The following is a 20,361-nucleotide window of genomic DNA, read 5'->3' on the forward strand; positions in this document are numbered from 1 at the left end:
TCTATGCATTCATGCCATAGACGTGCACTTTGGTGTAAACCGTATAGTGCCCTTTGCAGCTTTAACACCATGCTGTCTTTTCCCAGCTCATAACCTGGTATTTGCTGTAAATACACCTCGGCGTCAATAGGAGCATTTAAATATGCTGAGGCCACGTCAAAATGATTAACTTTTAACCCTCTCAGACTTGCCATTGCTAAAACTGATTTTACTGTTTCAGCCTTTGCTGTTGGGGCAAACACTTCATCATAATGTATCATTTTCCTTTGTGTAAAGCCCCTTGCAACCAACCTGGCTTTCCTCTGACAACTACCGTCAGCCAGCTTTTTCACTTTAAAAACCCACTTACAGCTTATGGGCTTTTTACCTTCAGGCAATTCTGTAGGTACAAAGACATTGTTGTTTAGCAGAGAGTTATACTCTGCCTGCATTGCCTTTAACCACGCCTCTTTCTCTAGAGTAGGTAACTCTTGCACTTCTTCAAAGTTTTCTGGCTCAGTTACACAAACCTGGTTTATGGTGGCTGGGAACCCATAACGGTCTGGAGGTTGACCTTTATTACTTCTTGCAGACCTCCTTGGTTCACTAATCTCACCCCCTGGGCTACCTTCAGGACTGCTTTTGGGGTGGATTGATTCTGGAGATTTACCTCCTCCTGTCCCTGTTGCACTTTCTTCTCTCCCCTGCTTTATACTAGCAGCTGGAGAAAAATGCTCAACCTTTACCTCCTCCCTTTCAGTTTCTCTGGGAGAGCTGCCAATTCTCAGCTTTGTTTCAACTGCCTTATCAGGTATGCTCGGCAGTAAAACTTTTTCTGGCAGCAGGTTTGCATGTATCTTGGGCCAATTTCTTTGCTCATTAAAGCTGGCTGATCGACTATAACTCAAAAGATTTTTATCATCTTCAAACCTATAGGCTTTCGTACCACTTTCATACCCAAGAAATAGCAACTGCTGTGCCCTTTTCCCACCTTTTCTTCGGTTCTTTACAGGTATGTCAACCCACGCCTTTGTCCCAAAGATTCTCAAATGTTGCAAACTGGGACTTTTGTTATAGAGAATTTTATAGGGTATGTCATCTAGTACCCTTGACCACAAGCGATTCCCAATATAATTTGCGGTCTTAATACTCTCAGCCCAGTACTTAATTGGAAGATTTGCATCTGCTAACAATGCTTTCATTTGTGTCTGCAAGACACCTCCCCTATGCTCTGCTACCCCGTTCTTCTGAGGCGTCGCCACATTGGTAAGCCTATGTTTAATCCCTTGGGAACGCAACCAGTTTCTTAGGGAGCTTGCCATAAACTCTCCTCCCCTGTCTGTCTGAATAGAGCACACCTTTTCGCCAAGTTGCCTTTCTACCCTTCTTACCCAGAACTTCAAAGTTTGGGCAACGTCAGACTTTTGCTTTAATGGATAGACCCAGCCAAATCTAGAATAGTCATCCACTAGGATCAAACAGTACTTGTTGTGGGAGACACTTGGTGGAAAAGGACCAGTTACATCAGCATGAATCAACTCCAGTGGTTTTTTGGTTTCTCTCTGGCTTGCTCTTGCTACTGGGCAAGCCCTGCTTTTAACCTCCTTGCAGATATTGCAGTCTAAGTAATTATCACAACTTTTAATGTTTTTCATCCCCCCACACAACTCCAATGTTTTGTTCAGCACCTTATAGCTTGCATGAGCCAGACGCCTGTGCAGGAGATGAATACACATATCATGGGTTGGGACATTTTGCACATTCGCAACCTTAGACTCACACTGCAGTACATACATATTAGCTCTAAGGTTAGCATTTGCCAACACTGTCCCATTTTGCTTTATCTGGCACTGATCTCCCACAAAGTTTACTTCAAAGCCTGCTTTTGCCAAGTCAGGAATGCTCAGGAGATTGTTTTGCAAACTAGGCACACACAACACATTCCTGAATGTGTGTCCCAGCTGTGGGAACACAACCTCCCCCTCACAAACCACATTAGCTTTCTGGCCCGTAGCAAGACTTACATGTTTTTTGTTTGAAGCCCTAGCATCAGTTAGCAGTCCTTTTCTTTTACAAAAGGTTTGAGAAGCTCCACTGTCCAGAACCCACAGCTCTTCATTTTCTTGACCATCTGCAGACACCCAAGCGGTGGTCTCTCTCTGCTGCCTCTTGTGCTTCTGCTGTTTTCGTTGTTTCCTCGGGCAGTCCCGCAGCAGATGTCCACTGGACTTGCAGCAAAAATACCTTTTTACTTTGTTGACCACCGGCTGGTCTGCAGCAGCTCCTCCTGGCTGTTTCTCCGGTTCCCGACACCTCTGCTCTTCCCGGCTGTTGTTCCCTCTGGGATGCTCCAACAGCTGGGCTGAGGTCATCTTTCGCTCTGCACGCCTGTCCTCCTCTGCATACAACCGTCCGGTAACGTATTCCAGAGTCAGCTTGTCAGTCTCTACTGACTCGAGGGAATTGACCAGCATATCATAGCTGTCATCAAGGGAACTCAGGACTATAAAGACTTTGTCCTCTTCCCCCACAGGCCTCCCTCTTAAGGCTAGCTCCTGGAAACAGCTTGTTAGGAATTTTAGGTGGTTTACCAGAGAGTCCCCCGGTTTCTTCCGACACCGGTACAGTCTCCTGGTCAATGTTATCAGTGAGCCAGCTGTCTCTCGCACATGGACAGCCTTGAGCGCATTCCACGCCTCACTTGCCGTCACCTTATCAGCTACGTAGACTAGCTGGCTGTCGTCCACTCCAAGGATGATCGTAGCCAAAGCTTTCTCATCCTTTTCAAGCTGGGCCTCTGCTAGTGCCAGCTTTTCATCGTCGTCCTCATCTTCCTCAGGGGGCTGCGGTGGATTTTCCACCACCTTCCACAGGCCCTCACGCTTGAGGAAGTGTTGCATGCGGACCGACCAGATGCTGTAGTTTGTGGCCGTCAGCTTCTCCAGCAACACGCCAGTTCTGGACTGCTCCATCCCTGCAGCTCACCTCCAGCACACACGGCTAGATAACTGCCACCTGTACTCTTGCGCAGCGGAAGCGTGCTGGGCCCATAACCCTGTCGCGTATTCCACGCGGCGTTTTCAGCAAAGCATTAAGAGTTCCAGGTTTTTCAGTGCAGTCCTTTTTAATGTGAGCTATACACAGGCTATATACAAAAGAAACAGTCCATACAGAGTACCTACAAATGAATACTCTCCACCACAGCACCACCACACTACAGCACAACCACCACACCCACTGTTAAACAGGCTTTCCTTTTAAAACAGGTGATAGCCAATCACACTAATCACACTCCTGCTGAGTCACTCTGACCCAGCAGAGTATTGCATCATCCTGTTGAAGCCTGCAGACTTATCCAGTATCCTGCGAATCCCAACATTCTCCCCTGTGTGGGTTCTTTGATGCTTAGTAAGGTTACCACTCACACTGAAGCTCTTCCCACACTCCATGCATTTAAAGGGCTTCTCCCCGGTGTGTGTCCTTAGATGTTTAGCAAGGCTACCACTCTCATTAAAGCTCTTTCCACACTCTCTGCATTTATATAGTTTCTCCCCTATGCGGATCTTTGAATGCCTATTTAGGTCTGATACATCTCCAATTCTTTCCCCACACACTGGGGACACTTTCCTGATACTTCTTTTGTGGTCTTTCAGTGGCATGAATTGTTTATGGATGTCACCACTCTGAGAAGTAGAATGTGTTTTCCTCCAGTTCTTTGACGGGTCTCCTTCATGCCTTTTGGCTCCTCTTTCATTTTCTGCTTCCTGCTTGCCTGTTGATGATGACACCATCCATGGTTCCCTATAATTCTCAAGGTGTTGCTCATCATCTGTTGGGGCAAAAGGTTGGGGAGGGAGAAAAAAGAAAATCTCACTTGTACAGTGGTGCCCCGCAAGACGAATGCCTCGCAAGACGGAAAACCCGCTAGACGAAAGGGTTTTCCGTTTTTGAGTTGCTTCGCAAGACGAATTTCCCTATGGGCTTGCTTCGCAAGATGAAAATGTCTTGCGAGTCTTGCCATTTCCCCCCCCGCTTTCCCCCCCCTTTTTCAAAGCCGCTAAGCCGCTAATAGCCTTTTAGCAGCTCAGCCGCTAAGCCTTTAATAACCGCTAAGCCGCTAAACCGCTAATAGCGCTAAGCTGCTAAGCCGCTAATGGGGTTGCTTCGCAAGACGAAAAAACCGCTAGACGAAGAGAATCGCGGAACGGATTCTTTTCGTCTTGCGAGGCACCACTGTATTTCAGGGCAGTAACAGTATCTTTTTGCTGTTTCTTGGGCTTGAGCATCCCAGTTATTTTCCCCCATTTTGACAGATGCGACACAACTGTGGTGTCAAGTTTCAACAAGACTGTACCCTATGGGTGGAATTCAACATCGCACAATTCCAGTTGTTCTGCCTACACAACCATATAAGCTTCCCAGACGTAAAAGTTATCAAAATATAGATAAAAATCAGTAAAGTGGTACCTCGGGTTAAGTACTTAATTCGTTCCGGAGGTCCGTACTTAACCTGAAACAGTTCTTAACCTGAAGTACCATTTTAGCTAATGGGGCCTCCTGCTGCGGCTACGCCACAGGAGCACGATTTCTGTTCTCATCCTGAAGCAAAGTTCTTAACCTGAAGCACTATTTCTGGGTTAGCGGAGTCTGTAACCTGAAGCGTATGTAACCTGAAGCGTATGTAACCTGAAGCGTATGTAACCCGAGGTACCACTGTACAGTCGTACCTCGGTTTCCGAACGTAATCCATTCCAGAAGACCGTTTCAAGTTCAGAAACATTTGGAAACTGAAAAGTCAAGACAGAAGTCGTGTGGCATTTCGAAAACCGAAATGCTTGTTGATGGGGATGTTCGAAAACTGAGGTAAAGGTAAAGGGATCCCTGACCATTAGGTCCAGTCGCGAACGACTCTGGGGTTGCGGCGCTCATCTCAGCTTTATTGGCCGAGGGAGCCGGCATACAGCTTAGTCATGGCCAGCATGACTAAGCCACTTCTGGCGAACCAGAGCAGCGCACGGAAACGCCGTTTACCTTCCTGCTGAGCAGTTGCGGGGATTCGAACCGTCGACCTTCTGATCGGCAAGCTATTTCCCCCCCCCGGAGCTGCAATTCCCAGAGTGGTTTATCAGTCAACCCCTCTATTTTGTAGCTCTTCCGATGGCAATACCTAACAACGAAAGGGGAAGAAAGTGCCCTCACCTAGAGAGGTCACCGTCTCATAATTCTCCCCCATGACTTCCTTGTGCAGAGCTCTTTGGCCCGGATCCAGCAGAGCCCACTCCTCCTCCGTGAAAAACACAGCCACCTCCTCGAAGGTCACCAAACCCTGGAAGAAGAAAGAGAAACAGGAGAGGAGAGAACTTCTCCAACATACACCATTTTCCCAGTTTGAAAGGAAAATGGATGTGTGCATTCATTCATTCAATTGCATCTGAGAACCAAAGAAGGCTTCATGTGACAGAATAATTATTATTATTACAGGTCAACCTGACATAGGATCATAGAAGTGCAGAGTTGAAAGGGCCCCAATCCCCCTCCCCACAGGCACCGAGGCTGCCCCTCCCTCTCTCTCCAGATCTCCTTCCCTTACCTGAGGTGACTTCTCAGAGGATCCAGGCCGTGCCATGGCAGAGGAGTAAACTAAACCAGCTCAGGGGCTCTCACAGCTGCTGCCACCAAGAGAGTAACTCCAGCAGGATCATTCCAGTGCCTGCAGGGGAGCCAGGAGTATGGTTTAGGGGTGTGTGTGAGAGGTTTTTTTTGTTCCTGTTACCGTCAAACCTTGGTTCCCGAACGCCTCCCTTTTGGAGCAATTTGGCTCCCAAACGCCAAAAACCCGGCAGTAACGGCTCTGGTTTTCGAACGATTTTCGGGAGCCGAACATGCTACGCAGCTTCCATTTTTCGATTCCTTGTATACGCTATCCATGTATAAGACAACCCCTTATTTTAAATAAGGAAGAAATATAGTCTTATGGACCTAATTTATAATGAAGAAAAGACCCTGAGTTATTGGCACGGGCACAAGATTGGCACAGTTGATCTAAGCCAGCCTTCTGAAACTTGCTGCCAGCCAAACATCCCAGACTACACTTCCCATAATCATTGGCCATTGCGCAAAGCGGCTGGAGCAGGATGGGAGTTGTAGTCCAACCGCACCTGGGTCGCCGGGGGCTGTTCCTAGCTGAGCAGCTAGCGGCATTATTGATTTATTGGCTTGATTGATTGATTGATTGATTGATTGATTTAGAATTTGTTAGGACGCAATGGATTGCTTTGAAGTCATTTCAGCACCAGCTGGAAGAGGAAATCTCTCCCCAGATAAACGGCGGGCGGGGTGTGCACGTGCGCTTTGAGCTTCCCCTCCAACAACCCCCCCTTCCCCACTCCCCCAATTGCACATTCCCTGGGGAGGCTTCAGAGAGCATTTTGCAAGGGAGACGGTGCAGCGGTTCGGGACGCATCCTGCGGCTGCGTTGCACGGGTCAGCGCGCGCGCGCCCGCCTATGGATTAGGAGAAAGCCAAGAGGGGAAGCTGAAGCTCCCTACTCCCCCAGTATCCTTCAAGATCTCTCCCCCCCCCCCCCCGCAAAAAAGCAAATTCTTAATTCTGTGCATTGCACCTCTTTGTCTCTGCACGCTCCGATCTCCTCCTCTGCAATCCGGTGTCTCCTCTTGGAATATGCAGAGAACCCCCACCCCAATTCTCCCCCCTCCTTCGTATTGCAGCGTCCTACCTCTCTAGGAAACCAGAGCTCGGTTCCTTTCCTGGAGGGCTGAATGACATCAGCTGGGTGTTCGCCCCCCTCACTCCCCCCCCCCCTTTACCCACCCACCACCCATTTGGTCGGGGTCTGGCTTCAGCAGAGGTCCCCAAAGGGAGCTGCAGCAGCCCTTGTGGGGGTGCCAAGATCATAGTGTTGGGAAGGGACCCTGAGGATCATCCAGTCCAACCCCCCTGCAATGAAAGAATCTGCAGCTGCCCCTTACGGGGATCGAACCTGCAACCTGGGCGTTATCAGCAGTGAAATAAAAAAATTAAGGTCTTATATATATAAGAAATGTTCATAAATGTACCAAGCAAACACGTACATTATATAAACCACATGTCTGAAGCAGCACAGGAAAACAGCCCTGGAACCATTTTGGCTCCCAAACTGACCAAATGATTTCTCTGCAAGGTCAAGGAAAATGGAAACACCCCCCCCCCCATTGTCTTTTCCTTCACAAATCCTGTCTTAAGGGTATGTCTGTGTATGAACAGGTTGGGCCTGTGACTTGGCTCAGGAACTAAGTATTTATCATTACAAAAGACTGGCCAGGCTCCCCAGGGTATCCAATCAAGTAAGCATTAACAGGTAACCTGCCAGACAGGAGATAAACAACGCACTCAGATTTCTGTTGTAGACCACCCTTTCTGTGATGCATGTATGTTGTTTCTGGGGGTGGTCTTGACTCCAGGGCGGGCAATTTAAAATGTCTATATAAGGGCGGGCAGACCTTGGTTTGGGGTCCTCCTTCTTCTGCGTGTGAGGGGAGCACCCTGTTGCAACAGTTCAATAAAGATCAGGCTTACTAGCTGCTTTGCTTCTCAATATTCTCTGGTTGGCCTCTGCTATTTTCTCCGACCGATGGAGAACCTGCAAAGGACTCTATAAGGGCTCTTGTGTCCCCCATAAGAGAATAAGGGCAGATTTTCGTTTATTACTGCAGCTAACCAGCTGAGATATGAAGAGGCATAACCTTTTCATTAAATTTTCAGATTTTACAAATTCTTTTAGACAACACTCAGAATAAATCTCTCCTATCCACTGACTTCCCATCCAACCTTCCATGCTGTTCTTTTCTTACCACATAAAGCTGTTATATTACTTATATTTCACCCGTTATATGCATTCAGTCTAACTTATTAAACAACCAATTCTCATCTGTTGCTCTACTTCAGATCCGGCGTATTTAAGAACAAAACGAGGAAATTGAAATGTTGCAGTTAAAGCCTCTTGTCAAGGACATTGCAGACATTTCTACATTTGGGTGCCTTTCAGATACAATGTCCTGCTTGGGGTTTGTGTGTGTTTTATATGTGAAAGATCAGAGCCAGCTCCAATGAAATGCCATATGACGAAAAGAGCAGATGGCTGTGCTTTTATGTAGAGCCCAAGTTATTTGCGGTTCTTCTTATGAAACATGAAATTTATTACGGTCAGAGACCAGCTTGAGAAACACAGATGGACCTCCAATCCCAATAGCAAAACAAACATTTAAAACAATATACAACAATGGATTTTAAGTTTAAAAGTGCGATAGGCATATAAACACATAAAAACTTTGATAGACAACCTTAAGAGAAATGATCCAGAGTCGCCCATGGATCTGAGTTTGGGAATTTTCTTAACAAACTAGATTGAATCGGGGGGTGGTCTGTGCCTACAGATCTGTGCGCAGAATCTGGCGACAATCCGGGTCATCTTGTGGTCTTTGCCTAACAGGAGAAGATCGAATTTTTGCTTTACCTGGATGTCAGCAAGCCTCACCAGCAGGGGGTCAATGGTTTCTCTACTTCGTAAAAGGGACATCTAAAAAATCTGTGTTCAGGGCTTCCCATATCCCCCAATGGACAGGCGCAAATTCTCTGGTCGTATGGGACTTTATTAAGGTTCTTCTTAATAAAAGTTAGCACTTCAGTGGAAAAGCTGAAGAAAATGAATATGTGAGAACCATTGTTGGCATGTCTGTCTCGAAAAACAATGAAGTGTGCCTTAGGGGGGTGTGAAGTCAAGTTAGCACCTCCTGGGGACAAGCCTGGGCAGTGAGTGTGGAGGTCCTGGGCTGCCCAAACAACGAGATCTTCCTCTTGGCCTCGCTGATTGGTCCTGATATGGCTCAGAAGCACGCCAAATATTTGCAGCTAAAAGGTACAAATATTTATGTCTTACGCTGCCTATCTATACCATTGGCGTTGCCTTTATCTATAGCGTTTCGCTTGCTGTGGTTCCAACGCACTCCCTGGTTCCTCAGATGGAACTGAAATAAATCTACATTGTCAATGGTTACAAGTATAGTTTAAATGAAACGGGTAATGTTTGGCTGGTGCCTTACTTAGCCTTTGGCTGGGCTGAGCTGATGGAATGACCTAGGAACGTACCCACAAAATTGTCGAGAACAAACAGGGCCCAAGATGCCCAAATCTGTACGAGAAGATCTACAGTGGTACCTTGGTTCTCAGATGCCTTGGTACTCAAAGAACTTGGAACCCAAACACTGCAAACCCAGAAGTAAGTGTTCCGGTTTGCGAACTTTTTCTGGAAGCCAAATGTGCTCCGTTTTGAGTGCCACACTTCCGTTTTGAGTGTTATGCTGAGGTCTGTCTATCTTTGCTATTTATTTTGCGTTTTTGCGGCTCTTTTTTGTTTTGTTTTTCTGACTGTGTGGAACCCACTTCAGCTACTGACTGATTGATTGTGTGACTGCAGTACAGTGGTACCTCGGGTTAAGAACTTAATTCGTTCTGGAGGTCTGTTCTTAACCTGAAACTGTTCTTAACCTGAGGTACCACTTTAGCTAATGGGACCTCCCGCTGCTGCTGGGCCGCCGCTGTGCAATTTCTGTTCTCATCCTGAAGCAAAGTTCTGAACCCAAGGTACTATTTCTGCGTTAGTGGCGTCTGTAACCTGAAGTGTATGTAACCCGAGGTACCACTGTACATTGTTTACTGCTTTCATTTTATGGATCAATGGTCTCGTTAGATAGTAAAGTTCATGTTAAATTGCTGTTTTAGGGGTTGTTTTTAAAAGGTCTGAAACGGAGTAATCCATTTTGCATTACTTTCTATGGGAAAGCACGCCTTGGTTTTGGAACGCTTTGGTTTTGGAACGGACTTCTGGAACGGATCAAGTTTGAGAACCAAGGTACCACTGTATATGAAATACATCATCATCAGACCAATGAACGCAGTGGCCAAGTTTGCCGACAATACTAAATCGTTCAGGACCTCTTCAACAGGAGTGAGTGGCAGTAAAATGGCAAATGCAATTCAATGTGAAAAAAAGAAAAATAAAGTTTTGGGTATAGTGGCGGGGTGGGCTGGGGATATTAATTTCACATATAAGCTCATGGGGTCTGAACTGATGATAACTGACCAGGAAGAAGACCGTGATGGTGACCCAGTATGTGGCAGCTGTGGAAAAGGCAAATTCCATGCTAGGGAACAAAAGAAAAAGAAAAAGCTCATCCTCAGCCTTTCACCCCCACCCCAACATTCTCAAGTGTAAAAAACACAGTTAAGAGAATAAAGAAAACCTCAAAATCTACATTTTAGCGGGATATGAATTGTTCATTTTCCCCCACCAAACTCACAAGCCCCATACTCTGAGTTCTACATACTAGCTGTGTGCCAGGCTTACGACGCATGGGCTTGAAAAGTAACTTGTACAGTCAAGTGACCTGTGAAGCTAAGAAAACTAAGAAAAAGTATTCAAATATTCATTGTAAATGGCACATCTGTATTTTTCTTTAAAAAGTTGATATTCACAATTATATGTAGAAAACGGAAGCTGAGCACTAGAGAACAATTACTGACATAACTACAACAGCAACAAAGAACAGAGAGAGGGGGAACAAGTCTGCTGAGGAGTAGAAGGTGACAGAATTTAAAAAAAGTTGAGTTCGACTGGCGTCTGTCCGTTCGGTGGAGCTAGCCACTCCACATTGCCAGAAGGGTGACTGGAGATCTGGGAGAGCCGGTATTGTTATTAACAAAACTAATGAACAGAAACCATATATCCCGTTTCACTTTACCTTCAACAACTCTTCCGTGCTGGGTCAAATGTTCACATAAAGCTGTGCCCCAAATTTTACTGCACCACCCACCCTTTGTGGGCAAAGAGACCCGTTTCTGGTGCCATCGCTGGCAGCTGGTAACATTGCTAGCAGGTCTTTGCGCTGGACTCTGGGATCACTACCTGCTCCGACTGAGAACAGGGCTAGAATTGCATTATACAATCGTGCCTTTGTTTTCAAACAGCTTAGTTCCTGAACGTTTTGGCTCCTGAATTCTGCAAACCCAGAAGTGAGTGTTCCAGTTTCCAAACTATTTTTGGAAGCTGAATGTCTGACGGGGCTTCTGCGGCTTCCAATTGGCTGCAGGAGCTTCCTGCAGCCAATCAGAAACCGCACTTTCGTTTTCAAACATTCTGGAAGTCGAACGGACTTCCAGAACAAATTCTGTTCAACTTCCAAGGTACAGCTGTAATGACAATGCTGCCCACCTGAGAGGTGTTGGAATTGAGTTTTCCCAGCAGGGAAAAAAAGCCCTGGGGCAACCCCACCCCAAATGAAATACCAATCCTCTTTCACCCCTCCAGCACAACGGCGAGGCCCCCTTGGCAGCATATGAAAATTCAACTGGTATCCGGTGCCATCTCCGTGGGCACGAGCGAGATCCTCAAACCACGCCTTTGTTCTGCTTTAGAAGCAGCAGGTGCTCAAACATGTCGTCGGCCAGAGAATGTCTTTTCACGGTCATTACGTTCCCCCCTGCGCCAAAGAGGCGCTCAGCAGCGGCGCTGGAAGGCAGGCCCGTGTTGTAGGCAAGGAAACTTTTCAAAATCTGCGGGAAGGCATGCAGCGAAGACAGCTCGCTGTTGGGGAACTTTAGGTACCTCGAGACCTCCTCTTCGGCAGAGTCCGATGCCGACTTCTTGCTTCGGGACTGTATGCCGAAAAACTCGTCGTCGCAATCGGCGGCGCACTCCCTCTCTGAAGAGCTCTTGACCTGCTCGGTGACCACCCTCTGAATCTCGGCTCTCAGCAAAGCTTCCATGGTACTTTTGCCGATCTCAGTGTTGCACAGATCCAACCAGTCCACCTTGAACCGCGGGTGCAAGCAGGCAGCCACCAACAGCTTCCTGTCCTTCCAAATTGGCTCAAACCTTTTCCTTATCCCTTCTCGCACAATCTTCACCAGAGGACGGCAGTAGGTGCAATTTGCAGGCTTCTTCTCCAGCACCTCCAACTTATGGTCCAGAGCGTAGAGAGTCGGGAGCAGGTAACCCATAAACATGCCGTTTTCCTTTTGAAGGATATCGAGGGCCTGGGCCACAGGAGCAAGGATCTCGCAATATTCTTGGACCACCTGGGCCTCGGGAGCTGTGATCCTCTGCAAGGAGCAGAAGTCCAGGATGGAATCCATCTTCTGCGGTGCAGTGGACAGTAGATCCCTTAGCTGCTTCAGAGCATCGTAGGTGGTACTCCACCTGGTCTTACTGGGGACCCTGAGCAAGACACCGCACTGGTCTTTGATGTACTCTGCGGTAATCGCTGATTGCTTTTGTTTGGACCACAGCTTAGAACACTTCCCCAGCAAGGAGCAAAAGTGTTTCTTGAAACCGCCCAGAGGAGAATTCTTAGAGTTGAGGACTCTCTCGATGTCTTGGGTGGCCACCAAGTTCAGTGTGTAGCTTGCGCACCTTTGGTGTGGAGGCAAGCACATTTCTTCTTCAGCACCCCTGTATTCACCCGTGTCCAGAATGTTACAGACGTCCACAAACTCCACTTCCTGCTGGTCGCTGTCCCCTTCGTCTGCTTGGTCCATGACATCCACCGCCTCCTTGTCTGTGTAGAAAGCTCTGAAGGCTTTGACCAGGTTGCAGCCGTTGTCCGTGGTGGTGCATACCACTTTGTGGTGGATTTTGTACTCCACGTGGATGTTGTGGAGAGTCGTGGCCAGGTCGTAGGCGTGGTGTCCTTTCAGGCGTCGGCAGGCCAGGGCGCAACACTCCCGAGTTAGGCTCTCTGGGTTGATCCAATGGGCCGTAACCCCGAGGTAGGTCTTCCGTCCATGCGTCCAGCAGTCCGCAGTGGTTGCCACATGCTGCACCCGTGTCATTTTCATGGCCGCCTCCTCCCGCATGTGGTACGCCTTCTTTTCCAGCCTCTCTTTCAGAGTCTTGGAGGACATGATGGACAGCTCCTTGCCGAGGCCCAGGCGGGCAAACTCGATGAACGAGGGCTTGTCCACCAGCTGCAGGGGCACCGTCTCCTCCACAATGAAATCCAGCAGTTTCTTATCCAGCAGTTTCTGGCTGACAGGCTCCCTGCTGGACCCCCATCTCTCTAGGGTGGCCGGCATCTTGGGAGGTCTCAAGCCACTTGTGTCTTCCGCCTCGGAGAAGTCGTGCTTCTTCGTATTCTTCCGTTTCGCAGCCTCAAGGACTCTGAGCTGCTCTGGGTGCTGCTTCTGGAAAAGAAAAGAGCGCTACTTTATTTTTATAATTTTTTTATTCGATTTTTTAAAAAATATAAACGTACAACAAACAGCAATTCAAAATCCGAATATCGAGATTGCTCTGAATCTCCTGACTTTCCCCCATCCCTTCCATGGGTCCTAATGATAATATTTACAACCACGGATCAATATTTATCCTATTTTTTCCCTTCTAAATTATCTATACTTTCCGTTACTTTACAAGTTGGTTAAAATCCTGCCAATGTTTTGACCTGCTTGCAGTGGTCTCGTAAATAAATTACGAACTTTCCCCATTCTTTTTTAAAGTTCTTGTCGTCTTGGTTTCTGAGCTTCCCGGTTAATTTTGCCATTTTGGCATAGTCCATCATCTTGATTTGCCATTCTTCTCTGGTCAAGGTTTCTTCCATCTCTGGGCTAGTAGCATCCGTGCGGCTGTTGTCGCATACATAAACAATCTTTTAAGGCTTTTTAAGGCTCAGCCTCAGGTGTCTCCAATGGGCACCTACCTGCAGATGCCGTTTCAAGTTGGACGTGGAGGTTGTGGCGGCGCTCACCGTTTTCACTTTCGGCAAGCAGAACTTGCACTGCACCGTCACGTTTTTGCCCTTCTGTGACACAAAACAAAAGGCGCACTCAAAGCCGAGCCACGGCAGTGGTTTGGCGGAGGTCGACGGTCTCGCCAGCAGTGCATCTTGGGCAGTGCCCTCCTCCCCGACAACCTTGCAGTCGATATTCTGGCCTTTCTGGGTCTCTGAAAGACGGAGCAAGAATAATCTCTATTGAAACAAACCTTCTTCATCCTCTACCTTTCCCTGACCCGAGAAAGTGATCAGGGGATTCTGTTGGGATTCCCAGTATCGATGACTGTTGATATTTGTGTCCCGGTATTGGCTGAGCAACTTCACCCCACAGAACCCATCAAAACACCACCACTCAGTAAACACAAGACAGACAGGGACTCTTGCTGGGAGGCGGTTCAATCAAGTTATGGGGTGTAGGCAGCCTTTGCCACCACCAATATTCAGATTTACTCTAAAAAGCCCAGATATCGTCCCAATCGTGTAACAATCGTGTATTGTTAACATCATAACCTTTCCCAAGACGTCTCTTAAAATCGGTACCTGCCACCATATGTGGTGGAACTGCGAAGTTATCCGTGAATTTTGGAATAACATTGATAGTGAATTTAAAAAAAACTATTCAAACTCACATTTCTATAAAGACCAGAAATTTTTCTATTAGGTATATTACCAATGAAAATAAAAAAATTATATAAGACCATTGTTTATGTACGCAATTATGGCAGCCAGAATAATAGTGGCAAGAAATTGGACGAATGAAATCTTACCGACAATTACAGAGTGGCAAATTCTTATGATAGAATACCTGCAACTAGCAAAATTGACTAGAAAAATTAGAGGAGCGTCAAACCACGAGGTATATAGGGAATGGAAAATATTTATAGAATACTTTAAAACGTACTGTACGAACAATAAGATACTTGCAGAAATAGAGTGATACTGGTAACCAAGAATTACATAAAATATAATAGTGGATTTTATATATATACACACAAAACAAAATAATATGAATCTGTGCAAGGAATTGAGAATACAGATAATATACCATATTTTTCACCCCATAGGGCGCACCTAGTTTTTTTGGGGGGGGGAATCAAGGGAAATTTTTTTATTCCCCCCCCCAAGCCATTTTATTTCCCCCCATTCAGGAAAAAAGGTGTGTCCAAACCAGGTTGGGGAATAGCGGGATGGCGGCGCTCCGCCTCCCCGCTGTCCCCCGTGCTTGTGGGGCTGGCGATGGGGAGAAGTGCGCTTCTCCCCACCGCCAGCCTCCAAAGCAGGTTGGGGAATAGTGGGATGGCGGCGCTCCGCCTCCCTGCTGTCCCCCGAGCTTGTGGGGCTGGTGATGGGGAGAAGTGCGCTTCTCCCCACCACCAGCCTCCAAACCAGGTCTCTGCAAGAGGTGGGAGAGCTGCGCGACTTCGCGCAGCTCTCCCACGGCTTGCAGAGAGCCGCACGAAGCCCGAAGCCTGGGGGCGCTGAGCTCAGCATGCCCCAGGCTTCGGGGTGCAGGCAGCTCTCCACAGCTCTCCCACGGCTTGTGGACAGCTTCCTGAAGCCTGGAGAGCGAGAGGGGTCGGTGCGCACTGCATTCGCCCCATAGGACGCACACACATTTCCCCTTAATTTTTGGAGGGGAAAAAGTGCGTCCTATAGGGCGAAAAATACGGTAAGTAGTATAATGAGAATAATTGGAAGTTATATATTTTAATCTGTCATGTAAGTGTAATATATTGTATTTGTTTATGTTTGTTTCTTTATCTTTTCTTATTTCATCGTTTCTATTCATTTGTATCATTTTCTGTTTTATATGTTACCGTATTTTTCGCTCTATAGGACACACTTTTTCCCCTCCAAAAATTAAGGGGAAATGTGTGTGCGTTCTATAGAGCGAATGCAGGCTGTGCGCGCTAAGCCCAAAGCCAGAACAGGGAGACGGAGCGCTGTGGAGGGCTCCGTCTCGCTTTTCTAGCTTGGGGACGGCTGCGCGCAAAGCCTCTGCAGGGCAGTGGGGCGCTGTCCTCCAAAGGGTTCAGGGATCTTTGAGGCTGGTGGGGGGGGGGGAAGCAGCGCTTCCCCCCCCCACCAGCCCCACAAGCTTGGGTGAACGCACCTTGTTTTAGAGGGGGAGAACAAGAAAAAAAAAATTCCCCCTGTTCTCCCCCTCCTATGGTCCAGTGCGTCCTAGGGTCCGGTGCGTCCTATAGAGTGAAAAATACGGTATGTAACTTGTGTATGTGAAAATTAATAAAGATTTTCTAAAAATAAAATAAAATTGGTACCTGCCCATCTCGTCACTTCCTCCGAGCCCCACCTAATCGGGTCTTCTTCTTTCAGCCAAGACATCAAGTCCGGTTTGGGGATTTCTTTCAAAGAAACAAACAGGCTAGTTGCTTCCAAGGACAAAATATATTCCATGTCCACCCATTGCTATATCCTCCTCCCAAAAAGCCCAGAGGAAAATGCATTGATCTCCAGCTGAATGATAGGATCCAGCAGGATTCACCTGGCTATTATTATTATTATTAATAATAATTTGTATACCACCCTTCACCTGAAGATCTCAGGGCGGTTCACAGCATAAAAATACAAGGTGAAAAAACACAAAATACAAAATAAAAACAAGAACAAAACAAAATAATACCCCCCCCCACAAAAAAATTTAAAAGGATACAGGATGTTAACCACCCAAATGCCTTGTTAAAGTTACAGGAAAGCTGGTATATTTGACCATGTGGTCTCCCATCAGAAGAGATGCTCTTTGTGAGGAGAGTCCTTTGGATCACACCAAAAGCCTGTCTCGTTCAGCGTCCCCCAGGAAGCCCAAAAGACATAAGGCAACAGCCCTCAAGCGCTGTCCTCTTGCAGCCACTGAGAGCTTTTCCAACATCCCTACAAAGGCCAACTGGATCCATATGGGAATCCCACAAGGAGGAGGTAAAGGCAATGGACCCTTTCAGCTGCTGGTGCTCATGATTAGTCATCATGATTAGTAGTGAGAGCTTTACCTTCCATCAGTTTGCTTAACCCTATTCTTCTCCCCACCGGAAGAACGCATAGCCTGAGAGGTTAACCCAGCAGTTCCCAAAGTGGGTGATACTACTGCCCCCTGGTGGTGGTGCAGCGGTAGGGTTACCTGGGGAGGCGCAAAGAGGCGGGCGGAGGAACAGGGTGGGGTGGACAATGGAAGTGTAAATGCCTAGCAGACTTCGAAAAGTCGGTACCCATCAATCTTGTTGAATTAGTTAAGCTGAATACCGTACAGTGGTACCTCTGGTTGCGAACGGGATCCATTCCGGAGGCCCATTCGCAACATGAAAAGAACGCAACTTGCAGTGGCATGTCTGCGCAGGCGTGGGTTGCGATTTGCTGCTTCTGCGCATGCGCGTGACATAATTTTTGCGCGTCTGCGCATGCGCGAGTAGCGAAACCCTTTCATTTACTTCTGGTCGCAACCTGAAAGAACGTAATTTGAAGCGGACGTAACATGAGGTATGACTGTAGTTTTAATTGGATTTTGAATGAATGTGAAATAACACAATAAAATTCGAAACCATGCATTGCAAGCTGCTATTCTGAATAATGCTTTTCACAGGGTAGGGGGCTTGGGGACGCGTTCGATGTAACCCAAGGGAGCAAGAGCCCGCCAAAAGTTTGAAAACCACTAGGTTAATCTGTCATAAATGATAACACACTGGAAATGGCAATTTATTCTATTCCCAGACCAAAAGCTGAGCGCCTACCTGCTGATGTCTCCTCTTCTTTCGGATCCTGGGGAAACGAGTCCTCTCCTTCTTCCCAGCAGGAGCTAACATCTGATTCTTTCGAGGAGACAAAAACAGATGTTTCTGATCACAAAATAGTAATAGTAATTTATTATTTGTACCCCACCCATCTGGCAGGGTTTCCCCAGCCACTCTGCCGAACAAGAGCAGCGCACGGAAACGCCGCTTACCTTCCCACCGGAGCGGTACCTATTTATCTACTTGCACTTTGACGTGCTTTTGAACTGCTAGGTTGGCAGGAGCAGGGACCCAGCAACGGGAGCTCACCCCGTTGTGGGGTTTCGAACCGCCGACCTTCTGATCGGCAAGTCCTAGGCTCTGTGGTTTAACCCACAGCGCCACCGGCATCCCTACTTTCCAGTTTACAATTCAGTTATATATATATATATATCGCCTGCCAACCTAGCAGTTCGAAAGCACCCCTGGGTGCAAGTAGATAAATAGGGACCGCTTACTAGCGGGAAGGTAAACGGCGTTTCCATGTGCTGCGCTGGCTCGCCAGATGCAGCTTGTCACGCTGGCCACGTGACCTGGAAGTGTCTTCGGACAGCGCTGGCCCTCGGCCTCTTGAGTGAGATGAGCGCACAACCCTAGAGTCTGTCAAGACTGGCCCGTATGGGCAGGGGTACCTTTACCTTTTTATATATGTATGTATAGTGGGGAAAAGAGGGAAATCCATACCGTGGGCGTGTCTGGAGGCGGGGGAGGGGTGGGAGCATCCTTACCCAGAGAAGTCACTGTCTCATAATTCTCCTCCATGACCTCCCTGTGCAGAGCTCTTTGGCCTGGATCCAGCAGAGCCCATTCCTCCTGGGTGAAATGCACAGCCACCTCCTCAAACGTCACCAGGTCCTGGAAGGAAAAGTTGCATTGTGGGGAGGCTGGTCGACTCACAGGGAGAGCGAAATAACGCCAAGCTTGCAGGTTGGACCATCGTTTGGGAACAATCACAAATATTCCTACATTGGAGAGGGTTGGACTAGATGACCCTTGGGGGTCCCTTCCAACTCTATGACTCCACAAATTAATAATAATAATAATAATAATAATAATAATAATAATAATAATAATAATTTATTTGTACCCCGCCCATCTGGCTGGGTTTCCCCAGCCACTCTGGGCGGCTTCCAACAAAGATTAAAAATACATTAATGTGGTGTCGTGGTTATAGTATCAGACTAGGACCCGAGAGACCCGGGTTCGAATCCCTGTCCAGCCATGATGAAGCTCAGTGGGTGAACCAGGGCTCAGCCTTAGCCTACTTCTCAGGTTTGTTGTGCAGGGGAATTAAACGGGGACCACGTAGACTCCCTGGAGGAAAAGATGGGGTCTAAATGCAACAACCTCAGATATGCAGATGACACAACCTTGATGGCAGAAAGTGAGGAGGAATTAAAGAACCTTTTAAGGAGGGTGAAAGAGGAGAGCGCAAAATATGGTCTGAAGCTCAACATCAAAAAAACGAAGATCATGGCCACTGGTCCCATCACCTCCTGGCAAATAGAAGGGGAAGAAACGGAGGCAGTGAGAGATTTTACTTTCTTGGGCTCCATGATCGCTGCAGATGGTGACAGCAGCCACGAAATTAAAAGATGCCTGCTTCTTGGGAGAAAAGCGATGACAAACCTAGACAGCATCTTAAAAAGTAGAGACATCACCTTGCCAACAAAGGTCCGTATAGTAATAATAATAACAACAATAATAATAATAATAATAAATTTTATTTATATCCCGCCCTCCCCAGCCAAAGCTGGGCTCAGGGCGGCTAACAACAATCATAGTAAAAGCTCTGGTTTTCCCAGTAGTGATGTATGGAAGTGAGAGCTGGACCATCAAGAAGGCTGATCGCCGAAGAATTTATGCTTTTGAATTCTGGTGCTGGAGGAGACTCTTGAGAGTCCCATGGACTGCAAGAAGATCAAACCTATCCATTCTTAAGGAAATCAGCCCTGGGTGCTCCCTGGAAGGACAGATCCTGAAGCTGAGGCTCCAAGACTTTGGCCACCTCATGAGAAGAGAAGACTCCCTGGAAAAGACACTGATGTTGGGAAAGATGGAGGGCACAAGGAGAAGGGGACGACAGAGGATGAGATGGTGGGACAGTGTTCTCGAAGCTACCAACATGAGTCTGACCAAACTGCGGGAGGCAGTGGAAGACAGAAGTGCCTGGCGTGCTCTGGTCCAGGGGGTCATGAAGAGGCAGACACGACTAAACGACTAAACAACAACAACAAATGCAACAAATCTTTGAATTAATTAAAGCAATCCCTGGGATTTCCCACCATGCCTAGGAGACAGAAAAAGGAGATTCCCCGATTTCTCTCTTCCCACGCCCACCCCCAAAAACTCTGGTGCGTGTAAAGCTGCCCTCCTTCACCCCCATCAACCGCTTTGCACCCGGAGCCGCGCCTCCCCAGAACATCCCCGCTGGCCTGCCTTGCAGGAGCGTCGTGCAATGCAAAGAAGGCAAGACCGGGCATGCTCTCCCCGACCTTTCTTGCATTGCACCCTGAACTCTTCTCTCTCTGCTGGCCCAGCTCCTCTTCGGGAGGAAAACTCGCGAGGAGGCCACCTCCCTGATCGCCTTCACAATGGACCATAGGGACAGGGAAGGACGCCGCGCCGCCTTCACTTCCGGCTCCCATTCAAACGAGGAGGAGCAACAGCTGTTTCCTTTGCGCTGGCCGCCTGCGAATGGGAACCTGAAGTGTCTCAGCGATGCCCGTGGGTGGCATTGAGAAAGGCGCTCTGGTTATTGGGGAGGGAGGGAG

At 47.6% G+C, this 20,361-nt stretch overlaps 2 protein-coding genes across 2 annotated transcripts in view; both read right to left on the reverse strand.

Moving 5' to 3' along the window:
* The window catches only part of LOC114592617 (uncharacterized), a 41,118-nt gene that overhangs the window by 9,955 nt on the left and 10,802 nt on the right, over nucleotides 1-20,361 (reverse strand). Inside the window, 1 exon segment of the mRNA XM_077923452.1 lies at nucleotides 3,357-3,537. Coding sequence (XP_077779578.1) covers nucleotides 3,357-3,537 — 181 coding nt within the window.
* Nucleotides 10,460-20,228, reverse strand: LOC144326616 (uncharacterized). Its single transcript, XM_077923136.1, has 6 exons — nucleotides 20,083-20,228; nucleotides 18,316-18,442; nucleotides 17,549-17,626; nucleotides 16,088-16,171; nucleotides 13,731-13,975; nucleotides 10,460-13,215 (listed from the first exon to the last, which is right to left on the reverse strand). The coding sequence occupies exons 1-6, from the start codon at nucleotides 20,188-20,190 to the stop codon at nucleotides 11,422-11,424; spliced, it is 2,436 nt and encodes an 811-aa protein (XP_077779262.1). The 5' UTR covers nucleotides 20,191-20,228; the 3' UTR covers nucleotides 10,460-11,421.

Source organism: Podarcis muralis, chromosome 2, assembly GCF_964188315.1.
Source record: "Podarcis muralis chromosome 2, rPodMur119.hap1.1, whole genome shotgun sequence".
Classification (NCBI taxonomy): domain Eukaryota; kingdom Metazoa; phylum Chordata; class Lepidosauria; order Squamata; family Lacertidae; genus Podarcis; species Podarcis muralis.

Bases quoted from the DNA above. Each gene is read 5' to 3' on its own strand.
- LOC144326616 (XM_077923136.1), bottom strand. From the start codon at position 20,190: ATGGTCCATTGTGAAGGCGATCAGGGAGGTGGCCTCCTCGCGAGTTTT. The intron at 17,627-18,315 runs GTAAGGATGCTC...TCTCCTCGAAAG, and splicing joins TGAGACAGTGACTTCTCTGG to AATCAGATGTTAGCTCCTGC. The intron at 13,216-13,730 runs GTAGGTGCCCAT...TTTCTTTTCCAG, and splicing joins ACTTGAAACGGCATCTGCAG to AAGCAGCACCCAGAGCAGCT.